We start from the raw sequence: 24,609 nt of genomic DNA, 5'->3' as shown, positions 1-24,609 counted from the left end.
AAGGAGCCAAGAACCAGTCAGCAAACATTTCATCTTCAGATTCATTTCCTCTGAACAGCTGTCTGGAAGGCTATGGACAAAAGCTGCTTAAATCAATGTCAACTCTTTCCAGACAATGATAGAAATTTCCTAACTATATTTTCTAGAGTTAGCCACTTAAACATGCCGTTTCTTTTGAAACATACCCTCTGAAGCTCGGGCAAACAGAGGTTGTTTCCCACCCAGATACCACTGGGAACATGGAACAAGAAAATAAAAATACAAAAAGAAAAAAAAAAAAAAATTTCACAGGAGACAGGCAGTGATCGCCCAGTGTGCATATTCACCTCATTCGATTACTCAGTCCATTAGAATGTCGTGTCCCCATTTCCCCCACTATGGCCCCCTCTGAGCTTGACTGTCCAATGCGTTTTTGGTGGCCGACATGGAGAATGAGTCACTGGGTGTGGCGAGACGAGTCAGATATCACGGAATGGTTGGAAACAAAATGTCTGAAGACAGTTGTGATAAGATGGGGATCACCGTTCTCCGACACTCGTTCCCACTCTTGGTTAAAGGGTGAAAGTCTGAGGTGGATGGCCAAAGTCCCCTTGTCATGAGTATCCAACCTGCTCCCCCATTCGGCTAAATGTAGGTGGAGTTGTATAATAGTAAGGTGAGGGTGTTAACAGCGAGGGATTGTATGGAAGAGAGCCGGGAGCTCAACTTTTCTTCTTGGGCTTTTTAAAGCTCAGGGAGGGAACGGGTTCAGGCTCAGGCAGTATTGAGCAGGTCCTGTATGGCTTTCTGCTGTGTCTCGTTGAGTGTTGATACACACTGTGTCCATAGTCCTGCTGACACCTGAAGGACACAACAAAAAGGTCAAACTCTCCCCTAATAAGAGATACAATTGACTCTTCTCCCAACTTGTTACAACTAATAACACTTCAAAAACATATGTCCTGTTATGACATACCTGTACTTGACGTATGACATTTGCGAGCCGTTTGCTGCAAGCATCGTCACTCTTAATTGACTCATTTGCAACTCCGTCTGCGATGATGAGGAAAATTTTAGGAAGGTTGGAGTTGTCTGGTCCAAGGACAATGGGGTTATTGCTGTGAAGAAAAGAAAACCAACATGAGGAAAAATGGAGTTTCTATGCTTCACATTTTAAATGCAGTATCACTCCAATCCTGAAAGAAAAGTAAGGTGGATGTCCCACCTTTCAATAAGGTCACACAGAAAGTCAAATGTGTGGACGGCCTCCTCTTTGTCCTCATTGAGTGGCAGCCAGCTGAGCCAATGGGGAAGAACTTCATTGACATTGACACACTCTGGCCGAAACCTCATGACTTTTCCAACAGCGGAGATGCAGTTCTCTGTGGCATTGACGTTCTCTTTGGAGCGCGAGTCAGCTGCCTGGATAACGCCGACCAGCAGGGGGATGGCCTCTGGACCAAGGAAATGCAAAGACACCAGGCTTGGTACTGATTCAATGCAAAAAAAAAAAAAAAAAAACCTCCAACATCACCACAAAGGAAACTGAGTGCCAGGCTGTACCTGTACAGAATGGGCGGTAGTTCTCTCCTCCATACTGAGCCATGACACCAACACCGTAGGCGGCAGCCTGCCGAACCTCTGGGCTCGAGTCACACAGTGACTGCAACATCGGCCTAAGGAAATACTCTGCATATTTGAAGGAAGAGGGGCTGCAGTGCTCCACCACATCATCAAAGATGCACAGACCCCACTGTCTGTCTGCCCACGGCCTGTTGGGACACTGAAACAGAAAGACGACAAGCTAATGTTGACCTCTCTTGTGCAAGTGCTTTGATATTGGCTCTTCAGTCAGATGCTGATACAGATTGATTTGTTCCTTGCTGATCAGGAAAAATAAGTTCTTACTATTAACTGGACAATGAGCTGCAGCAGCTGTTCAAACCATGGCAGCACCTTCTCTTTGTAGCTACTGAACACTGAGTGCAGGATGTCTGACACTTTGGTCAGGATGTACACATCATTCTCATCCTGTAGGAGAGAAAAAGAAAAAAGAAGCTGGATGATACTTTAAAAAAAAAAAAAAAATTACATATTGATGAATTCAGGGTTGTGCCTCATGCACCATTTCCTGACCAAATTATTAAAATATCTACCTCATCTTGTAACGTTTCCTCCACCTGCTCATCATAGTCTTCATCCTGTCTCTTGGCTGTGAACAACAAAGGACTCATCTTGTAAGGACTGTTAACTCATGAAAAGTTCAGAAAAATAAAAAGAATATTGTACACATGGAAAAATTTTTGCAGGAAACAGAAGACAGCAAGAAAAATCTAGAAGAAACACTTAAAACCAAGGAGTTTTGAGGAATATATTTCAATGATACTTTACAGTTGTGATGTAGCCTCACCTTGTCTGAGTTCCTGGTTCTTAAAATGCTCCTCCAATTTTCCTTTTAGGATGCCACCAAGCTCCTCGAAATGCTCATTGTTCAGACACCCGTCTCCCATCAGCTCAATACACTGACAAAACACACTCCAGTCAGCTCAAACTGGACCTGGTTCTTGAATTGGAGTAAATACATTGATATCTTCTGTGACAACTAAAGTTACCTTAGCAAAAGCGTGCATGATTTCGGACAGGACATCTGAGTCTGGCTCAGTGCCGATGGCCTTGATGAGGGCGTCGCACATGAAGTGCCACATCTGGGTGAGGTACTCCGGCCCTCGGACCCGGGCACACTCCAGCAGCAGGGGCATGGATTCAGCTGCTGCCACCCGCACACGTGAGACAGTTAAGGAAATGCCAAAAACAACAGTTCTGTAATTGACTGAGTGTCAAATAAAATCGTGTTGTGGCCATCGACTGTATTGTGTGTAACAAAAGGATATCATCATGGAAGTAGAACTTGAGTAGAGGAACCATCAGTTTCACCACCTGCTCTGTGTACTCCACAAAACCTTCCTTCAGTTCTTTGGCATAACACACCTGGAACACAAGACCATGACATTTTACCAATAGGGCTCAACACTCAAAGGCATCGATAGCTAGATGCAGATTAAACAATGACAGTGCTACTGCCATCTAGTGCTACTCACCAGCATCTGACAGGCTGTGGCCTTTTCCTCTAGGCCGGCTGTCTTGATGCCGAAACTCTGCTGGTCTCCCAGGTTGACAAACTCCCAGCCATCATCTTCTGATATGTTCTCCATGTCCTGGGCTACAAGAGACATTTTCAGATTCCATACTGTTCAGAAGCCCAGTGTCAGTGACAAGGTGGTGTCTGGACTTTTAAGCATCCACAGTATGAAGCTAAATAGTACTGGGTTACTTACTGTCAAGCAGGGCCACCTCAGGCTTGATGGAGGCTGTCTTCATCAGGGGGCCCATTACCACAGGTAGGTACTGCTGAAACTCCTTCCCCAGGATCTTACACATCCTGGCCCAGGCTGAAATCATGTAAGAAATCTAAAACCACACAAACAAAAAGTTGACTATGCAGCAACAGAAAAAGAAAGCTGATCATTCAAAGACTATCCAAATTTCCTACCTGAGGATCATCATCCTCCAGGTCATTGAAATCTGTCTGGGTTTTGAGGAGCAGCTGCATGACAGCAGAGGCATCTGGCATGAACTAGATACAACAAAGAAAAGGACAGATAAGACATTTAAAGCATAAGCTGAACTAAATTTCTTTTTAAATTAGGAAGTTCCCAATCAATGATTAGATCACACTGTGTGCACATACCTTCTCCTTGCCAACAGCAAGGCCTATGAGACTGATGCACTCTATGGTCTTGCCACGAAGCAGTCGCAGCTCCTTCTGCACTGCATTTTCTACAATGTGTTTTAGTGAGGGCATGAACAGGTCATAGTATGGCACAAACTTCTCCTCAGCTGTGTCAGCCACTGAGGCAATGGATGTCACCACCTGCTCCAGCACCAGCTTGGTGCCCTTCTGGATCAGCTATGAAGAGAGATTAGATACACTGAAGACTCCTGACAGCTATGGAGAAGACTTGCTGAAGTGGCCCAAAGTAAACTGTTAAAGGCCAGACATTTGCAAGATGCATCCACTTTTTCCTCTGGGTGTGATCTCACTGACAAATCAAAGAATGAATACTTTACCTCTTGCAGCTTGGCAACCATGATGACATGAAGGTGCTGCACCAAGCTGTCCAGATAAGGGATGAGTAGCGTTTTAGGACAGTCTTCAGTGAAATTGATGAGGGCAGCAGCAGCATGCGCTTGCACACGAGGGTTACTCTGGTCCTCCATGGTCTGAAGCAGAGCTGAAATCACCTGCAAGGTAACAGGATGCAGCCTCAGAAATCAGACTTTACTTAAACCTTGCAAATTTCCTTCCAAATCAGCTGCATTACACAGGCAATTAGTACAGGTCTAAAGACAGGCCTCTTCTCTCTACAGTGCCAACACAATGGAGATACACACCACTGTTGGGCTGGATGCTGCTGGGTGCACCTCTCCAGCCAGTAGAGGTTTGTTGCATGATATTTCATATATCTGAAATCTCTAAGCAAGTATTTAGTTACCTTATCATGAAATTTCTTTTGGAAGGTTGGAGCGAAGTCTGTGGCCATCTGTCCAATAGCATTGCAGGCAGCATAGCGCACCCTTGGGTGCTGCAGAGGGAAAAGGAAGCCAAACTCAAAACAACCATACAAGACAGCACCTGCTGTGCACACAAGTCCTGTCACATTAGGAACTAAAAGGTTGAGAACATGGGTCAGAAAAAACTAACCAAGTTAATATCCATTTGTACATTCATGAACTTTACACATGTACAAGCACATTCTGACATTAACCTCAGCTACTCTGTTTGTATGAAACAGTTGAGTTTGAGGTTGTTTTCCTTACAGGGTCAGAGCAGAAGAGGAGGACAAAGCTGACAATCTCTTGGAGGATGGCCTCCATCTGCTGGTGGCAGCCCTCACCGATGGCTGACAGCGCCATCAGCCCAGCGTGGCGGTACTTCCAGTCAGCTAGCAACAAACAACGTGGGTCTCATACTCAAGTGACCAAGTTCAAACTTAATTTAAATGTTTCATAACTGGATTATTTAAGCAAATTTCAAATCTCTCAAAAATGTACATTCTAACATCCCAATTATGACTCTTCAAAGTTTCTGTGTACTATGTTCAGTTGTGAGGGGGTTTGCTTACGGTTTTGCAGCATCTGCATGATGTGCTGTTTAATCATGGGCAAAATTATCTTTCCTCCCAGACCACATGCGATTCTGTCCAGAGCACTCTCCCCAGCCACAGCATTACTGGTGAGTGACAAGAAACATCACTCACAAGTGTGCAAACAGTTAGACCATGGAAACCATGGTCAAGTTTGTCTTTGGCCACCCCAAAAACCATTCTGACTAGTTAGCTCAAAGCTGAATGTCAGTATTCATGGTATGTGTCAATACAAGTGATGCTTTAACTTTAAGAAATTTGCCAAAAATGATTTCTTGGAGTGGAGCTACAGACCACTGAAACAGTTCAATGTTTCTGCTCATGTCAAAAGATAAGAACTCCACTGTACCAGGCCTTACCTGTCAAAGTCATCATCCTCTAGTTCATCAGCCATGGCCCACTCATCATCATCCTCAAGGTCCACCATCATAGTCAGCATCTGGGGCACTGAGCACAAAGATTGTCTAAATGCATTCTACCCAAAAAAAAAAATCTAGTTTTCAAAAAGCAAGTAGGACAACATCAAGTCAGTAAGTTGACTGAACCATATCCTCACCACTCTGAGCCACAATGGCTGTGTGTTTCCTCAGCATGGCTGCTGCTGTCTCAGATAACGTCACTATGACCTCCAAAGCCAACTGCCTTTGCATGTTAGTCAGGTTGGTGTCAGCACACAGCTAGGGAGACATAGCAACACACTGGTCAAGTCCCACATGCAGCTGAGTTTTTCATGTTTAACAGCTTGGTTGAAAATGTTAAGTCAAGGTCCAACTTGCATGCCAAAAAAAAGAAAAAGAAAAAAGAAGCTGTAATTCTCATGAGTTAGAAATCAGAAGACTGAGCCATTTAAACAATACTGCAATGCAGATATGAGGGCCAGACTTTGCACTTAATATCAAAAGCAGTTAAGTGATCATTTGCATGTGTGTACTCTGACTCACCTTCAGACAGAGCTGCAAAGTGGCCTCCAGGTTGGGTCTCAGGTATTTGGGTGCTGTGTCTGCAATTTCCACTAGAGACTTGAGCACAGAGTCATCTCCCTGGTAGCACGACTCGTTCACCGCCTGATCAAAAACATGTTACCTCTGCAGCTTTTAGCTTTCTGTAGCATACTTCCACTGAATTTATAGCATTGACAATTTAACCTCCATCACTCACTGACAAAAATACTTCAGTGTTGTAACAAAGCTTAGTGAGGATCCCAAAACATATACAGCTCTTGTGAAATGATGTTTATTGGACATTCTGAAATTATATTTCTCATCTCGTGCTGAGAAACACATCAACTTGTATAATGATCCCTGTTGCTATTGCTCTGTTACACTGGTTTTCACTTTCTGTGTGAAAATGTCTTCCTTCCTTATTCTTCAATGCAAACACATCTTACTTTCCCAGCTTCCATCTACAGATTTTTTTTTTTTTTTTTTACAAACTCTCCACATATTAAATGTAGAACATCCACAACACAATAAGCTTTGAGTGCATCTACAAAGTTCACCTGAACCTGTTACAGTATGATCCAAGCTAGCATGTGTTAATGCACACCAAGCAGAACAATATTGGGTCTCTCAAAGCACTCAACTTTACTGACTGCTTAACTCATTAGTATGCAAAGCAGTACCTACATGGATCACTAAACAATGCTCTTGATAAGCGCCTAAACTTACAGGAAGCCACAGATAGCATCCAAAATAAAAATTAATGTAGAGGGGACTGTACAATATTATTTCAAAGCCATAGCCACATTACAACATTCTGTCATGGTATCTTACCTGCAAGATTCCAGGCAGCAAGTCAGCAAAGTGTTTCAGCAGTGCTGTGTTGCTTTCATTTGAGAGAACAAATGATGCTGCAGCCCGAGCCGCCAGGGTACGAATCTAAAGGATGACAGTTAAAAAATTAAATGTACACTCAAATAGGAGCTGCCCAACTGCCCAAACTATGGCCCTAAGATCCTACCTGTGGGTTTGCCTGGTCCTGCATGCACTGAACAAGCATGCGTTTAATTACTTCCATATAATGCTGCTGCTGGTTGCCAAAGATTCCTGGGAAATTCCTAGAACAAGGCCAAGAGCCACAAAGTCAGCCACTGCTTCTTCTGCTATAATATACAGGTAGTTCACCTGCACTGATCATGTAAATATACAGTGAATATTTTTTTTTTTCTAAAAAGTGTGCAAAGGGGTTTACCAGAATATATGCAGGGCAGCTTCTCGCAGGCCAACACTGTCAGAGTTTACAGAGTCGAACAGAAACTTGAGAACCTCTGGCCACTGGTTGTTACCATCATCATCTACCCAAAACAACAACCAACAGAATGGGTTACAATAATACAGTAAAAGAACATGATGCCAAGTCATTGCTTGACTCTTAATATGTCACCACCCAGCCCTCGATTATATGCTCCCTTAAGTAAGAAATATCAGGGCATCCTAGAGGATATCTACCAATGAGATTGCGGGCGAGCTCAGCAGCAATGTCACAGACTTTCTTGCGGATGTTTGGTGAGGTCTCCTGTTGGATACTGGTCAGCAGTTCTGTCTTGATGGCTGTCTGCATCTCCATGGTCAGGCCTGGGTAGATCTCCTCAAAGGATGATGACAGCAGCCGCCGCAGCAGCACTGCTGCCATTTGCTTGACCTAATGGGATAACATAACATACAGGATTCAATATACTTCGACCATGACATTTACAAGCTCTGTTTTGATACTACAATTTTCTTTCCATTTATTTAGGCAATTGACATAAACCCTTTTTAAAAAGGGTTCACAGCTGCCAAAGCATGTACAAGAGATATGGAGCCTGAAGTAAAATTTTGAATCTGTGGTCAATTTAAAAAAAAACAAAAACAAAAAAAAACAAACAAAAAAAAAAAAAAAACACTGACTAGACCTGCAGCATCTCAGAAAGGCAGAGTCACTCCTTGGGCCAAGCACCTCTCTGCCTGCTCCCATTTCAAGACTAAAAATATCAGCCTTGAGATAAAGAAAAAGAGGAAGCACGAGGGACTGAGCAGCTGGTGGTCAGAGTAAACATAAGTATCCAAATGCCAAAACAGTGACTCATAACAAGCTTTGCCAGACTGTGGTAAGGACCCATGTGAACATTGGACTACATTCTTAAAATGCCATGAAAGTGAATATATGACGTATCACCACATGAACTATGACTTCTCAACACTTAGGTTAAAAGCAAAACGTATTACCTTGCTGATAGTACAATAACTGCTGAACTTTGATATTCTGAAATTCATAGTAAAAGATGTGAATATTGAAGTTCAGTCAGACATACAATCCATTAAAACCTAACCATGGGATAAATTAACCAGACAGACAAGTCTGCTCCTTTCTTCAATGTAGGCAAAAAGGACAAAACATGTCATGTCTTGGTAAAAAGTCAAAGAACAAACCTCTTCTGCAGCAGATGCATCTCTGACAGCCTGCAGCAAGAATGTGATCTTGTTCTGGCCTGGGATAGTGTCATAGGTCTCCTGCAAACAACCAATCAAAAAAAAAGACAATATACATAAAACAAAAATGGAACATCTGTAAGGATGAGATGTGGCTTCTGGTACATGCTTACAGATGCAGAATTGTAGTCCCATGAAAAACAAATCTCTAGCAGTGAATGAGTGTCATGTTCACTTTATTGCAGATTTCAAACTGAAACAAAACAAATGGTGGAGGACTGTTCGGACATTAGCTAGACAGTTATTGGTTTGTGTGTTGAAGCATCAAAAGGCTGTAATAAAAAACTTTATCTTGGAGGAAAGAAATTCAATTCAATCAAGGAATAAGGACAAACTGAGGATCTGTATATCATACTAAAAGATGTTGATCAAGTAAAATATAAGAATTAAATTAGACTATTTTTGTAGGGATTTCTGTGTTGGAGTTTAGTTTTTAATCCTGTAGTCAGTAATTAAGCTGTTTTCCCGATCTACTTACATTTGCCTTTCTATTAAAGATGAAATGCTGTCCATTGTTGTGTTAATAGACTCAACACCTATACCCTGAGGCTGCTTTGTTTCACACCAACAACTGGAAAGACCTACAAAGTATCACCCAAGTTAGCATCCAACTACTGAATCATTCACCAAGGAGAAGTTTCAACAAGTAAGGCCGGTTGTTCAGATGCCTTTTTAATGCTGCCTCTTTGTTTTGGTCTCAACTGTACTTAAGCTACTTCATTAATGCCACATGAGAAATGCAAACACACATGGCTCTATGGTGATGTAGTGGAGGCTTGGGTGTGTGCTCTGAGTTTTAAAAAAAAAAAAAAAAAAAAAAAAAAAAAAAAGGTGATTCATTTGCAAGCTGCAATAATGGTAACAAAATTCACTCGGTCTAAGGACAGAAAGAACCAGAGTCTTTAATGCTGGAGAAACCTGTAAATAACACCTTGAATGGATTTCTTGTCTGAATCTATGAGAACTAATTCACATAAAAACCAAACAAGGGAGGTGTATCACTGTTGTAACAGCATGCTCAGCAGGTTTTGAATGAAGTAAACCAGGACCTGGAGTCCTACAAATGTTCAGTAGCTAATAAAATATGAGTTTAAAGTCCTTAACACACGGATCAGTTTCTATTATGTGTGTGTAAGACAGGACGACAGAGCTTCTGTAAAGGATGAATTCCAGTGAGCTTAGCATCGTGGTAGACAGTCTGTGTTCAATAAAGAAAACGCTGACTGCCAGTGGGGGTGTGATAAGATTCAACCACCTCATCCAAAAGTGGGGAAACACTGGTAACAATGGTTTGCCGCGACAAGAGGCTTTTAGTGCTGGGGGAAAAAGTGAATGGGCAACTAAAGTCAGCCCAAACAAACCCTGAGAGAGAACTAACCCAGTGAGTGAAGCTGCCCTGAGAGGAGCCTTTCTCGGGGCGACTTCTAACCACCAGTAACATTAAATCAAATAAGGAAGAAAACGGTATATTTTAAACCATTTTGCTGAAATGACTTTCACATGAAATGAAGGCCACTGCATTATTACTGCTAACACAGCTCGTCCTATGAATGACGTGCTTCCCTATGTCCATCTCTAAAACTATGCCATGACCATGCTATCGCTTATCATTGCACGTATACTGTGGCTTGTAAATCCATATTCCATTTCTGAATTCCCGTATTTGATCTTTCAGAAGTGCAGTATATCCACCGCTAGCTCGCTAGCTAATGTAACTAGCAACATTTAGCTCCATGCTACTTCCTGTACTCCCCTAGCGATACTGTTGAAATTACGATCACTCCCCAACACACGGAGCGTTTCATTCTCAACCAAACCAACTGAGCAATCACACCAAAACGCACAGACACGGGGCAACACGACTGCGATCGTGTGTGTAAGGTCTGTGTTAAATCCACATAACTACGCAACACGGTGGAGATAGTTAGCGTTAGCTCAGTAGTACTTGGTGTCGGCTTCACATCGCACGTGGGCTATCCTGCCTGACGTGTAAGCTCGCTGCGCGCGCGGCCGAATTGGATATATAGCTAACGGCCGGTTAGCTTTCGTTAACCCGACCGCAACCACCGAACTTGTCAACCACGAAAACGGCTTCGCGATCACCCCTTTACCTCAGATTGCTTCCTGACGTTGTTGTCAGGGCTCATCAGATTGCCCAACAAGAGGTAGAACTGCTGCTGTTCCGCCATTGCAGTGAGATCCAAAAAAAGACCAGCCGGGTGGAGAAGCGGCGAGATGAGCCCGGCAGACGCTGCTTCGGTCACACAATGGCGCTCTCGTCCCATTGGTTTGTTTTATCTCCTCTACTTGCCGCTGATTGGACGACGGCCCCGCAGCATACCCACGAGATTGGCACACGCGGGTTGTTAGCGCCCATTGGCTGCAACCCGCACGCAATCAGAATGCGTTGTTCCTATTGGCTGATAAGGAATAAATAAAGCGCGGGAAGTCCCAGTAGCAACACTAGCAAAACAGAACCAATTAAACCCGATGTAACGGAGTATATTTACTCAAATACTGTGCATAAGTACAGTGTTAAAGGACTTTAACTTAATTTTATAACCTATTTTTTCCATTTTATGGTACTTAAGGCTTCTACATCACTGCATGTTCAAGGTAAATATTGTGTTTTGTGCTGCTACATTTATTTGACAGCTGTAGGTAATTTTTAGATTAGTGACCGCGACAACTTGCTTGTAACGTTAACTTGCAATATTTTCTCAAAATGTTGATGTCATTATTTTCTTTGGCTGCAAAATTATGTCTTTGGAAGATTTCCGGATTGTATAATTTTCTAAAGTCTTTACATTGGTGATATAAGATATTGTCAATGATTAAGTTTGTCCATTTATAGCTTGAACTTATATGTTATTTGAATTGTGGGCTATTTGCCGGTAGATGGCAGCAGAGCACCACATTTCCCTCCATGAAGCCAACCTACGTTTGCTAATCAGAGTGTTTGTAGGTTAGTGTAAGAAAAACTGCAACAAATGTGCAAATATGACCTAGATGTTTGTATCTATATTCTTGTCATTTTCTATATTTAATTTATGTTTGTGTTCCAACATTCATTTCATCACAATATCCCTGTATCAATAAACACCCTAATGTTTCTTATACAATGTTTGTGGTAAAATTTTGTGATTGTGGGAATACTGGACAAAGGAAAAAAAAAGTTACAGGATATTTAGGACAAATTCTGATGCATCTCTAGACAAATTTTAAAAAATGTAACACTGATATAAGACGATTCTGATGTGGATTTAGCATCATATATATCAGACAATTATAAACCAGGGATGCACAAAAATCTTCACACGCAGACTTATGTGAAACCCTATACAGCATAATTAATAGTATGACTGCTACTTTTCAGGTTGTTGCAGAGTTTATTTGGTCAGATAAGTCCCTTGACAGCACCCCTATTGGTCTGAGTTGAACTGTAACTTGCTACCGTGCACAAGGCTGCAGCAGTCCGGAGCTCTGGGTGGTGGGCTGTGTGTTTCTGCATCAGCTCTGTCTCTGAAACCAGGCACTTAAATCCAGGGGGATACCACCATAAGTGAAATGTGAAAGGTAAGCTCGACATTCATTTAGTTTGCATTAACTATCTTTCGTAAGTTAGCTACTGGAAGACACTAAGCACTAATCTTCGTTGTTTATTTTAGCCCCGACACTGAAAGTACTGACATCGAAGTCTGCACAAAAATAGGTTTATTGTTGTCGACCTATTGGAAAACAAATTTCAACCCAAAACGTTTGTGCTTAGACTAGTGAAATTATTATTATTATTATTTTTTGGAGTGGTATTTATATGGCCTATTCGGCGTGGTCAAGTGTATTGTATATTGTGCTGATTTGTACTTTCGACAACAACCCCTTATTCATACTGCACAAGTTTTAAGAAGAAAATAGTTTGCAGATGACTGGGCTGCATGCTCTGGCACTGGGGTAAATAAGTAAACTTAAAAAATGTAAAGTCTAGGTAAATTCGGCATAGCATTGAGGATGTAATCGAGCAAACAGATCTTCAAATGACTAGTTTTTGCCCAGATTTGCTGGTGGCCACCACAGTGAATTGTGAGTGTGCTTGGGTTAGTACTTCTAGTTGGTATTTAAGGTAGCAGTTTGCATAAATTATATGTTTCTGATTAATTATACCATAAAATATCCATGTGAAGTGCAAGGTTTATTAATTGTATAATATAATAACGCTGGAATGGGCGTGGCCTGACGGCTGTTGGGAGAGTTGGTGACTGTGATGGACTTTATAAAAAGTCTTTGCTGGTTAATGATCTGAATGTGTTCTGTTGTAATTGCTCTTTCAGCACCAGTTTCTGTGTTTAATCTGGTGTTTTAGTGTCTCTCTGGTGTCGTGTGTTGTAAGGGGCACAGAGAGCAGCAAGAAATCCTGGTGCTGGTTGTGGATCACAATTTTGATAACTTGAGAGGTCATCCTACACATTTTTTTTTTTCTGCCTTCAGTTGTCAAATAGCAAAATGTGCATATGCACACTGCAGCTAAATTCTCTTCACTTCTGTTCTCTCTCAGTTATACTGTATGTATCCAGATAGAATGTATCCAGTTCTTTGCTTATGCAGATGAAAGAATAACAGTGTTAGAAAAAAATCTGGTGGGGTTATTTTGTCACTCTTCAGCTTCTGCAGAAGTACAAACTTAATTAGACACAGGAAGATGTTTTATTCAAGAAGTAATTAAACCTTTACTTTATTAATTTATGTACTGTTTAGTATAGGCAGAGGGTAATGTAAATTGACTGCTCTGTATTCCAGCATTTGCTAATGTTGTGCTAATTCAGAATTTGTAATATCTGGGGCTGTGATCTGATAGCATATGTATTTGTTCCACTATTTACTGAAGATGTTCTGTAAATATATATACTCAAAAACGCAATTGTCAATTTTCTAATTGCTTGGATCATCATGAGATTTTGAGACTTAAAATGCAGGTTGCCACCTGTAAAAAGCTGATAATAGAACTGCTCTTTCGAGAAAGTGTTTAATTTTTAATTGAATTGCATTGCAAATACCAACTTAAGCAACTAGCAATAGATTCAGAGGGGTTATTGCAGCTGTATGTCACTGACATCATTGTTCCTTCTTGTCTCATACCACAGTAAAATGAATGGAAACCAGTGGCTATGCAGAAGGCAAGGAAAGCACATTCAAAAATATAAAGGTATGCACCAAGCCTCCACACATAGACAGGGGCAAATTATGTAGGGAATATCAAATGTCTTTATTGCTGTTTAATGGTCAGAGACATTAATGTAGGACTTTTATTTTCCATCACATTTTAAATGTTAGTGTAAAATCTATACTGGGGCTCTATGAAAACAGAGCTCTTCCACTGGATAGAGGGCCTGATTGCTGCTAATATATAACCCACTAAATGGAAGTGGCATTAAATCATTAAACTGGACATCTGAATGTGTTACCCATGGACCTCCAGAGTTTCACATGAGGCCAGGTTGAAGTGGAATAGCTGAGAAATGTGGATGAGGAGAGGAACAAAGTTTAGTGTTGGAGGGGCTGATGGACAGGCAGTTAGGTGGTCAGATTTTATTTAGTCACTCCTGCCTGTATTTAGAGCTGACTTTGAGACCCTGCATGTGTGTGCTTCATCTATGTTTGTTTAGGGAAAGTTGTTAGTATTTTCTGATTTCCCAGAAAACCCAGTAGAAAGCCATGGTCTTCCAATATCTCCACATGCACATTTGGTGTTTACCTCCTTGCATACTAGACCATACAGTAGTTGCTAGGGAGATAGTGGAAAAGAGAGTCTTAATTAACTTTATCTACTAATATTTTATCAGGTGCTTCAAGAATTTAAGTCATTGTCTTATCAGTCACAACTGAGACCATTTATGTAAGCAGTTTTTAAATACTATGTGAGGTGCTAACACTAAACCTTGGTCAGGAAATAGTTTAAAGGCTAATTACTCCTAAAACTAAAACCTTTCATTTTTACATTTCTTTTTCTACACAAATAAATAAATAAGTTACCAAGTGGAAATATGGCATGTTTGGAGCGCTCAGACTTAAAATACCTATTTCTTTTTCACTTGGGATAAATATTTAATATTTACATGAATGTCAGTCAGTCTTTTTTATCAAGATGCTCACAAGACACTATAAATGTTTACACAAAGCTACCTCTCTAACCTCTAACTTAAAGTTGTCCTTGCCAGTGTGTGTGACTCATGTAAGCAGTTTTATTGCTCCAGAAGAAAGGTAAACCTGAGTGACTGCAGCGTTTTCAAAATCTACACAGCTAGGCTTGTTTAAAACGGAGCAAGGTTAAGGTTTGAAGTATTAAAAGTCAATATTTCTCTGTGACACACATAGACCGGTTTCACAAGGGAGTGCTATGTGTGGGACAAGGCATCCATTGAGGGCTGTGAGGTGGGGGTCGGGCTCTGGTTTTGGGGGATAAGAGTTGGGTAACCACTGTGGCCCTTTGCAGCTGGTCATGGAATAATAGAGATCATTGGAGTTTTTTATGAATTCATTAATAGATATATACATAGCAGAGCTATTTTTGCAGAAAGAAATCAACCCTGCCTCCTGTTATGCAACAAATTTGTTTTATAGGAAATCAAATTCCTGCCTGAATAGGTTCACTAATGATATTTTTTAATCCTTAAACTATAATGACAGTTATGACACTTCAAGCCTATTAAATGTGGATTTTACTTAGTTTTCTCTGACAGTAAACAGATTTTTGTGAGTTTTGGATTGTTGGCCAGACAAAACCAGACATTTGAAGACATTGACTTTAGTTGTGGGAATCTATGATGGACATTTGTCACTATTTTCTGACTCTGAAAAAAAGCTATAAACCAGACACATCTTTAGAATAATACAAGGGCAGAGAAGTTACTATCATATTCAGTCATTTTAGTTGACAGCTCATTGGTCTTTTTTTAACCCCCAGCTGTAATCCTCTGCTGTGTGTAAAGCTGGTCATCTTTCTCTGGTCCTGGTTTGGCTTTTACTCAGCTCTCTGCATCTCACTGTGACTGTAATCTTTCAGCCTCAGCAGTGACAGGAGGGCTGTAAAAACAGAGCCGGAGGAGGTCATCCTGAAGCCTGCACAGGAATAAGCCATTCATCCATTCTGAGGGGTTTGCTGCTCTGCTGTGGTGAGAGTGAGGCTGAGAGAGATGAATATCCTGCTCTGTAAAGGTTGAGGGATGAGGAGGGAAGTGTTATTTGTCTGTTATGCTCTGCTGGGTGTACAAGAAGCTTAACGAGCCTGTCGTTTTTTAGTAGATATGATTTATTGCCACCATTAATTTCGAAATCAGAGCTCACCCCTTCACCTTCTTAGATTGGCATCCACTTCCACAGCCACACCTGACTGGTGGTTCAAAGACCTGTCATATTTCCTACTTGTTGACATAGACAGGAAATTGATTTGACGAATGTGATGTAGACAAAACAGTAAATATAGAAAATGCTATATTTCAACTGCATTTCAAGTCATTTTTAAAAGATCTCCTTTGTCTTAATCAGACGAGTCCTAAATATTTATGGTGCATTTAGAACTGTTTGCATGTAAGTAAGTATCATAAATGTATCACAAACCAACAACCTTTCAGAAATGAGGACAAGAATGTAACTTTATTCAGTGGAATTTGAAAGAGCCTCTAGGACTAAAGATAATGAAACTTAGCACATACAGTACAGGGATGTACTCCTCACACATGGAACGTCTAATGTAATTTAGTGCCCTGAACAGTTTTTGAACAGTGCACAGAAACTGTGTCAGAGTAGTGTTGATTCACCTGTGTGGACATTTTAGTTTAAAGGCGCTAAGCGTACAAACAGGGAATGTATGACTTTGGTGCACCCAGTAATAGAGGAATAGACTCATAACATCTGCCTCTAGAGTTACTTGCTGTAATCACATAAAAACATCTTCACAATAGTTTCCGTATTGGGCTAAATTAAACTGTAGTGTGTTTGTGGTATTTTGTTCGTGAAAAAGTGGAATATCTGGTTAACTTTACTTCTGCCATGTACTAGCTACTTTTAGTGTTTTAGTAGTGCCATGTATTCTGTCAGTGGAGCTGAGTCTGGAGGCCACAATGGATTTCTTTGTTGAGGCAAACAAAATGTTTGTCTGAGTTAATGGCATTTGGTATTGACTTTGTCTCCTGATTCATTTGCACACTGATGATACAGCAGCTGAGTTTGAACAACAGTCTTTAGCAGCGCAGTGCATTTTAATTGTTGTAAGAAGACAATTGGCACTAGTTTTTACTTTAACTGAAAAAAACAAATTTTGTAGTGTAAACACTTAAAAAAAGAAACTGTTTTAAATTACAAAAAATAAAATTGTCAACAAAGATATGATTGGTGCGGTTTTGGCATTAGGTGCCAACGAAGGTTATGCTTCTCATCAAAATACATTACATGTATCCTTATGTAGCAACCATGGCAGCAGCCATGTTTTTTAGTCTTCCTCTTCCCTTCTTTTCTTGGCAGATTGCTGTAGTTTTTCCACCTTACTGCTACCACCTGTTGCTCCATGAAAAACATTGTTCCTCAGTGCTACAAGTGGTTATGAATTCAAAGAGTATCGTTAAGTAGTTTAGGCTTGGTCAAGGTTTAAGCAGGTTGCAGCATCAGTCAGCCACTGTTTTTGAACTATTTATACAAGTCTGAAGAGTGTGAAGTATAAACCTGTTGTCAAGTGACCTGTGGTAAATGCAGTGGAAAAACACCACAGCACTTAGAAGACTAAATATTAGAAACAAAAACACAACAGATTATCTTGTTAATCTGATTTCATTTATAGCTAAATCTAAAACGGGATCTCGCAAACATAAGCACAGCCCCTCTCTATTCAGACTGTTAACAGTTTGGTCTGTACAAATGGGAATGCTGCCCCCCCCCACACCTTCTCCACCAATCACACCCCTTTACTGCCCCCACCTCCCTGCACACACACTGGTCAGTGTGCCACTGTGTGCCCATGTGTAGCAAGTTCTCTCACGCTCTTGTTTCTTATGCTTTTTTCTTCCTCTCTCACCATGTGAAACGTCGGAATCTGTGCCACTCATTCGTCTCTCCAAGCAGTTTGGTGATGGTGAACAAGTAAGTGTATTTTCCCTTATATCTCTGCGAGCAGTGTATGTATCCATGCATACATCTCATGTGGTGGTTGGCTTTGTCAGCGCAATTACTTATTCTTTTGTGTTTTCTTTCTGTCTTTGTGTCTAGCTCGCCTATTTTATGTGCCCGCTTTTCTGCCTGTCTTTCCTCTCTGCAGACTGCTTTCTGGTTTAATGATCTATAATATGACCCTTCACCTCTCCCTCTTCCCAGTTCCCCCTCATTTCACTCCCATCCTCAGCGTATAGCATTCTGTCTCAGACTTCAGAGACTACATGTAGTGTGGATAGACACGTGTTAACACTTGGGGGGGGGTTCAGGTAATGTGTGCTGGATGTTTCTTTTGTTCTGTCTGAGGCATGACTGCTGAAATTGGTATGGTGACAGTGTAAGGTAGACAGAGGAAATGACTGCCACAACCTTGGTTCAGTAGCCTCAGTCTGGATTCTGAAATTATGTCTGAATGTGTGTGTTTTTTTTTTTTTGTTTTTTTTTTCAGTCTGAGTAATTGGCCCTTTGTCTAGTAAGAACCACATGTTGCACTGATTAAACCCACAGGCAATGTTTAAAATTCCCTTTTGCCCTTTTCTAAGCAGATGATTCTTGGAATAGTGATGAATATTTTAACTAGAAGCAGCTAGTACCTGACAGTTTGTATGTAACAATTGCAGTTATCGCCCTAAAATAATTGCTGACAACAGTGGTGGCACCCCTTGTACATGATTACAAGGCTAATGTGATCTTGGTTGACTTGCAAATTTGAGCTTATTAGTTTTTTATGATATTTTTATGGACTGAACTAGTAGTCATTACTGAAATTCATTGTGACATCACAATATTCCTCACAAATACACTCCAGTCTGTCATAAGGAGTAGATTTGAGGACTATGAGCTTGTTATCTATGACAGCAGCATCAATTAGAGGTAATGACTTAGTCATTGAAATACTAAGACTGTTAGTCAACCCAATGCATCACACTGAGATAATAAAATCCAAATGTCAGATTTTTATTCTGCAGCTAACCCCAGAATTACATGCACTTAAACATACATTCATACATTTGTGACATGTATTATGGCTATTTTTACAGCATGGTATTAGCTATTAATCTCGTCACCTAATCACACATGATCAACTGATCATATGATAACAGGCTGTTGTACTGCCCTCTATATGTTTTGGAGATCCTAACCTCTGTCTCTGTTCATGGATGCTGTTTTCCATTTTGAATGCTGTTGATGCCTGAATGTTGTAGTTGCACTATGTGAAGAACAGCAGGCATTAATGAATAGATTGTGTTACCCTGTATGATCAATCTGAGGCTAACTAGTAAGTAATTTATGTACTCATCTGCAGCTTTCTGTACATGTTCATGAATTATCTCAGCTAGTCAGTCTGCACTGGAACTTTACTTTTGAGGCTGACTGCATTTTACAAAACATTTCTTATACAGTTAAAGTTTTTAGTGTCTGCATAGTACCTTATCTGTTGAGAACCCCATATAAAACATAATTAATCTGTATTCAGATTCTGTGTAAAACACCCCCCCCCCCAACCTTTTATTAAGTTGTACACTTAATTAGAAATGTATAAAATTGCCATTTTCACCACCAGTCTACACTCAATGATCCACAATGACAAAGTAAAAACATGTTTTTATTTTATTTCAAATTTACTAAAACTCAAATATGGAAATCTGTCACTTGAAAAAGATTTAGATTCTTTTGTCAGGATAAAAACCAAGCCAGTCTAAGGAACTCTCTGTAGACCTGTGTGATAAAACTGTGATGAGGCAGAGATCAGGACAAAGGTATAAAACCATTTCTAAAGTTTGAGTGTTCCCAGGAGCAAAGTGGTTTCAATAATTGGAAGGTTTGGAGCCACCGGGGTTCTTAATAGAGTTGGCGAAACAAACTAAATGGGAAGAAGGGCCAATAGTTATTGTAATAGAGCTTTAGAGGCCCTGTGGTTGTCTCCCACACTACCTCAGCATTACTTTGTCAGTCAGGCCTGCAGGGACAGAGAGACTGGTCAAAAATTAGGTAAGGATGATTGCAGCCACATACAGACAGGTCACCGAAGCAAACCTGCTCCAGACTGCTGTTCTGCCAGGCAGATCCTTTCAAGCTCCAACAGATTGGATGGGAAGTGTCTGGGTTTTGGCTGGACCACTTAAAGGCAGCCAGAGACTTGTCCCAGACCCATTCCAGTGTTGTTTTGTCTAAGTTGTACTATCACCACAGACTGCTAAACTGCTCAAATCCAGGTGTGCAAAACTTGTAGAGACCTATCCAAGAAGAGTTGGAGCTGTAATTGCTGATCAAGGGCTTCTACAAAGTACTGAATTAAAGATCTGAAAAATCTTAAGGATAGAATTTAAATTGGTTTGTAAAACATTTCTGAAACCATGTTTTGCTTTGTCCCTGTGGGTTATTGAGTGTAAATTTATTGAAGCACTGCAGTTACATCTCTCAAAATTAAATATACACCATAAAGGGGGCAGAAGGTCAAGAGATGTGGCTTTCGGAAGCAACTGTAGGTAGTAATTTGAGCCACTATTCATGTGAAAACCTTTTGTGATTCTTCCAACTATTCCAACAGTTGACTAATGGCTTCAACTCTCGGAGTGAGAGAAATAGGGACTGATAGGACAAGACAATAGTGTAAAATGTAAGATAAATGCAACTTTTCAGACACTTTACTAATTTAGGTGAGACTGCTAGTTTTTCTTTTTGCTACTTTTGCATCCTTTCCCGTCCACTGGTTATTGATTGATATTCATGTTGGGGACAGTGGGCGGCCTGAAAAGTGATATTGGCAGGGGGTGTTTGAGATGATGCTGAGGCTATGCATTTGTTTATACACCCTTGTTATGTCATTTATTCCAAAAGAAATGGAGCTCATGATAAGAGAACAGAGGGGGACAGAAGAGTGAGTGAAGATGGGAAGAGAGATCAGTGCAGCTGTGTGCCTCTTTAGGATTCCTGCTCTCTACCTCCTCTCTCCGGGGCCAAACCGGCATCATTAGGTTTGGCAAATTACCCAAGCGGCCATTGTGGCACAGCCATGGCACGTTAGTGTGTCTTTTTAACTGTGGCTAAACTCAGTCTATTCACTTGTAAAAGAGAGCGGCCATTGGCAGATAGTTGGCAGGTTGCACAGAGAGGCCATTCACCCCTGTAGGAAGGAGCTGAGAACACTGCTTCGGAAATGTTCCTCTCTGAATATTTTGATGGAGAGACTTTGGATGGCGGCTCAGTGTCCATTTGCTCCAACTAACAAATCTCCATGAACTGACTTCTCTGGTAATTCATATTACTGCTTTTAATAGGTGAGGGCTCTGATACCCTTAAGTAGGCACTGCTATTGTATCAGAGAGATTTTAAAGGATTTGCTTTTGGTAGCAGATGCTGTTTTGTGAGCCTTTTTTTATTTAGGGAGGAATTTGGAGTTTGGAATCCCGGGTTTTTGGGTGTATGGCAGTGGAGGGAATTCACTGTTTTTTTTTTTTTAATGATATTGAATGGAGTCCAAGTACTCTGGTGGAGAGGGTTTACACAAGAGGCTGATATACAGGGGTCAGGTGCTGGAGTCTCTCCTTTTATTTTTGATTCCATTGAGGAACAAATTACAGGGCCTCTGAATGAAAAAATAATCAATCTTAATTAATTTCCCTGTCATATATCACCTCAGCAAAGAGGATTTGTCTGGATTTTAATGAAGTTCAATTAACAAGTACACCCAGTATCTTAGCATGCTCATTTTGTGTAATTCTGGTGGAAGTGCAATTTAGCTTTTTCAAGGCCTTTGTGCATCTTTTGTGGACAGATCACGACATATAATTCTCTATAATAGCTGTTTTGGAAGACATGACTGAAAAGCTTTCGCTCAGCAAGCAATAGCACCTTCACAGTGTCAATATGGATAACACTGTCCACTGATCATGCCTTTCTCTTTCCTCCATCACATCAACTCCTTCATATATAAGATGTGAGCTGAGGGTGTCCGTGTGACACAGACCATGGGTGGGCCATCCCTTTGGTTTCTGAAAAGACTCAAATGTTGTTCTGCTTTAGCTTGTCTAAGGACAAAGCCAAGAGTGTTTCAATAGATGCTGCTCGAAATAAATAAGAAGGGTTCACTGAAAACACAAAAGTTCAGTGGTCATTTTAAACGGTCCAAAAATTTTGGGATTTGGATTTTTTTTAAAGTTTTTTGAAGGCAGGACTGGTATCTGTGACTTTTGGGGAGAGATTTTTCATGGCACACCTGTAACATATGCTCATTCAGTGAGAGGAATAAGTCGAAATCAGGATGAAATGGATTAAATAGTTAATAAGAAATCAATGCAAAAAATGTGTTTAAAACAGTTTTTCTACTGAAAATAACTTTTAGAGTTGTGCTTAAACTGTTTTAATCAATGCTTTGATACATCTGCATCTGTGTTGTACAGTAAGGCTTTTGGAAGGAAAATGAAGTGATGCCATGAATAGGGTGGAGCACACAGCACTGTTTATGTCTGACCGTGCTATAAACTTTCAGGAGACGCACTGTTATCTTAGTTATGCAGAGTCTGTGTTTTCTCTCAACAAGGGGAAAGTCTCTATGTAATGTTTAAATGAGCCTTTGCTTTCGCACAGGAATCACAGACACAGTGAAGTCCAATCCTGACAGAAAACACCAGACAACAGAGTTGTAGGTGATGCTAAACACAAAGTACACACCTGTCACGGGTTCATTTATTAAAGCCATGACTTTAACATTATGTACGGTGGATAAGTGGTTAAATCTTGGCAGTGTTCCTCTTTGACTGGAGGTCACATGTTCACTGTGTTCCTGTAGTTTTCCTGACACAGTCCAAACACATACAGGTCACATGAATCTGAGTTTTTGTATTTTTAATCTCTTTACAAGTGTTTGAGGCTTTACAGTGTTTTTCCAACACAGCTGCATGAATGAATTGATGTTCTGACACACTTGCGGCTCCAGAAAAATGCTGCTACACATGAATATTTACTGCTTTTAGTCAACACTTTGGTTTGATTTAGCTTCCTACCAAAGCTAAAATACCTTAAATCTCACCCCACGTTTGTATTTGGAAGTAAAATATGTTGTGGCTGATTTGGGTTTACACAATACTCACTGACTCATTGTACCCTCCTTACTCAGACCATATTTAGAAGCTCTGAAAATCACATTCTCAACTTTATATCATTTATCACTTTATTAACTGATGAGTTAGTCAACAGAAAATTAACCAGCAGCAATTTAAAAAATGTTCTTGTTCCCACTTCCCAACTATCTGAATGATGTCTGCTGCTGCCACCCCGCTCGTCTGAATAGTCAAATCCCAGAACATTAGGCCTCTCACTGGCCAGCATTTTCAGTGTGAGAGGAGCATGGCAATATAACAAAAGTGAGGCCAGCGGTGGAGGCTGTGTTCCTGTCGCTTCATTAAGCAGCAATGTTAGACCCAGCAGGTTGATAAACCTCTGCCTCCACACACATTCAGTTCTCCTGGTGAGCAGTAGACAGGCACACAGTCACTGCTTCCATTCTCCAAAGCACGTAGCAGCTGCAAGGACACTAGCTTTAGGTTAAAAGCAGTGGGAGTTTTTACAATAGAATATCAAATCTGCTGAACTGTAGTGTAAAATAACAAAATTTGTGAAATACAGTGTAAAGGGTTGGATGATTATACCCTTTTAATCTAGGTTATCCCTAAGCAATTTATATAATCAAAAGTTTGCATAATGTCCACTTAAATTTTCTCTAGGATTTTTCAGAAAGTTCAACTATCAGTAGAGGTTATACTTAGAGGCTATACAAGTATATAAGTTAATATGATGACACAGCAGTGAGTCAACAAGTTGTCACCAGTGGTCTTTTTATGTTTTTGTACCACTTTGGATGTTTGCTATCACCCATTTGATATGGTCATCATTGTTAGCGAATCATCTTTGAGCAGAGTCAATGTACATTAATGGATTTTGATGTTGATACAATGGCCCTTCATGTATTTCACTTCAAAGTTCACACCCCCTGTTTGGCTCTGGGCCTGGACTTGTCTGTGAATGGTCACAAAGAGCTCTGTTGATGGCACCCTAGGTTTGAGTGTCGGCACTAGAACGACTGGCGGCTCTGGCCTTTTGAGGTGAATTAGCCATGACCGAGTTCTGCTGACAATGAAGGGCTGGACACCAGGGCAGATGGACAGAGGAAACAGAGGGGCTGCTGGGCTGCTAGATTGGCAAATCTAATCTAGATGGATAGATAGGCGGGCAGAGGGCAAGGAAGGTTGTGTGGTTTATATGCCTGATTTATGAGTCTTTAGGTATTGCTCACAAGACAGTTTTTTCTTTCTTGAGCTTTCTAAGGAGAATTTCTCACAATAGTTATATTAAATGTCAGTCATGTGCTTAAATTTAAATATGTCACTTGTGTTTGGACAGGTGTTTCCTGAGGACCTGATAGAAGACTGGATGTGGTTGTAACTATGCTTACGTCAGGGTGGGGGGTGTGGGCCCTCTTCACCTGCGGCCTTGTGCTGATCATCTGTTCATCCGTGTGTTTGTCCCAGCAGCCTCACAAACCTGCAGACTGCAGTAGAAAGGAACATCCTATTGTGTCATACCAAGGTGAGTGCATCAGCACCATTCTGCTATTCAGTTTCACTGATTTATTAGATATTCATCAATATATATATATATACTTTTGATAACAAATAATGTAACATTATGATCACTGTTATATCCCAATGACAGCAAGTAAAATTACCTATGTCTGACAACCTGTTAGAAAGTTTTCAGCA

The 24,609-nt window shown here is 40.7% G+C and overlaps 2 protein-coding genes across 6 annotated transcripts in view; one reads left to right on the top strand and one right to left on the bottom strand.

Moving 5' to 3' along the window:
* Positions 1-384: 384 nt before the first annotated feature.
* kpnb3 (karyopherin (importin) beta 3) lies at positions 385-10,957 on the bottom strand. The gene is made up of 26 exons (XM_026302079.2): positions 10,765-10,957; positions 8,594-8,674; positions 7,631-7,823; positions 7,374-7,476; positions 7,143-7,239; positions 6,956-7,060; positions 6,125-6,247; positions 5,740-5,860; positions 5,543-5,630; positions 5,163-5,269; positions 4,858-4,982; positions 4,533-4,622; positions 4,108-4,281; positions 3,728-3,946; positions 3,530-3,613; positions 3,315-3,447; positions 3,078-3,199; positions 2,871-2,967; positions 2,592-2,764; positions 2,390-2,501; positions 2,136-2,191; positions 1,888-2,010; positions 1,543-1,762; positions 1,205-1,433; positions 956-1,097; positions 385-840 (listed from the first exon to the last, which is right to left on the bottom strand). Exons 1-26 carry the CDS (start codon positions 10,936-10,938, stop codon positions 754-756), a joined length of 3,378 nt encoding a protein of 1,125 aa, XP_026157864.1. The 5' UTR covers positions 10,939-10,957; the 3' UTR covers positions 385-753.
* Positions 4,861-24,609, top strand: part of LOC113127476 (semaphorin-5B-like) — a 34,595-nt gene continuing 14,846 nt past the window's right edge. For 2 of the 5 annotated variants that reach the window (XM_026302084.1, XM_026302080.1), the window contains exons 1-8: positions 4,861-4,997; positions 5,224-5,272; positions 9,181-9,299; positions 12,030-12,229; positions 13,792-13,853; positions 15,711-15,819; positions 17,762-17,779; positions 24,251-24,436. In XM_026302084.1, the coding sequence (XP_026157869.1) occupies positions 24,295-24,436 (142 nt within the window). In that variant the 5' untranslated portion in view covers positions 4,861-4,997; positions 5,224-5,272; positions 9,181-9,299; ... (3 more) ...; positions 17,762-17,779; positions 24,251-24,294. Of the gene's footprint in view, positions 4,998-5,223; positions 5,273-9,180; positions 9,300-11,244; positions 11,270-12,029; positions 12,230-13,791; positions 13,854-15,710; positions 15,820-17,761; positions 17,780-21,035; positions 21,104-24,250; positions 24,437-24,609 lie in introns of those variants that run through there. The other 3 variants (XM_026302081.1, XM_026302083.1, XM_026302082.1) reach the window with 3 other exon arrangements.

Source organism: Mastacembelus armatus, chromosome 2, assembly GCF_900324485.2.
Source record: "Mastacembelus armatus chromosome 2, fMasArm1.2, whole genome shotgun sequence".
Lineage (NCBI taxonomy): Eukaryota > Metazoa > Chordata > Actinopteri > Synbranchiformes > Mastacembelidae > Mastacembelus > Mastacembelus armatus.
Note: the sequence above shows the minus strand (reverse complement) of the source record. Positions and strands in the feature narration are given on the sequence as shown.

Coding starts and splice junctions, on each gene's coding strand:
- kpnb3 (XM_026302079.2), bottom strand. CDS start 10,938: ATGGGACGAGAGCGCCATTGTGTGACCGAAGCAGCGTCTGCCGGGCTC. Junction 5,861..6,124: donor CTTTGCAGCTCTGTCTGAAG/GTGAGTCAGAGT, acceptor ATGTCTCCCTAG/CTGTGTGCTGACACCAACCT. Junction 841..955: donor ATGTCATACGTCAAGTACAG/GTATGTCATAAC, acceptor TGTGTCCTTCAG/GTGTCAGCAGGACTATGGAC.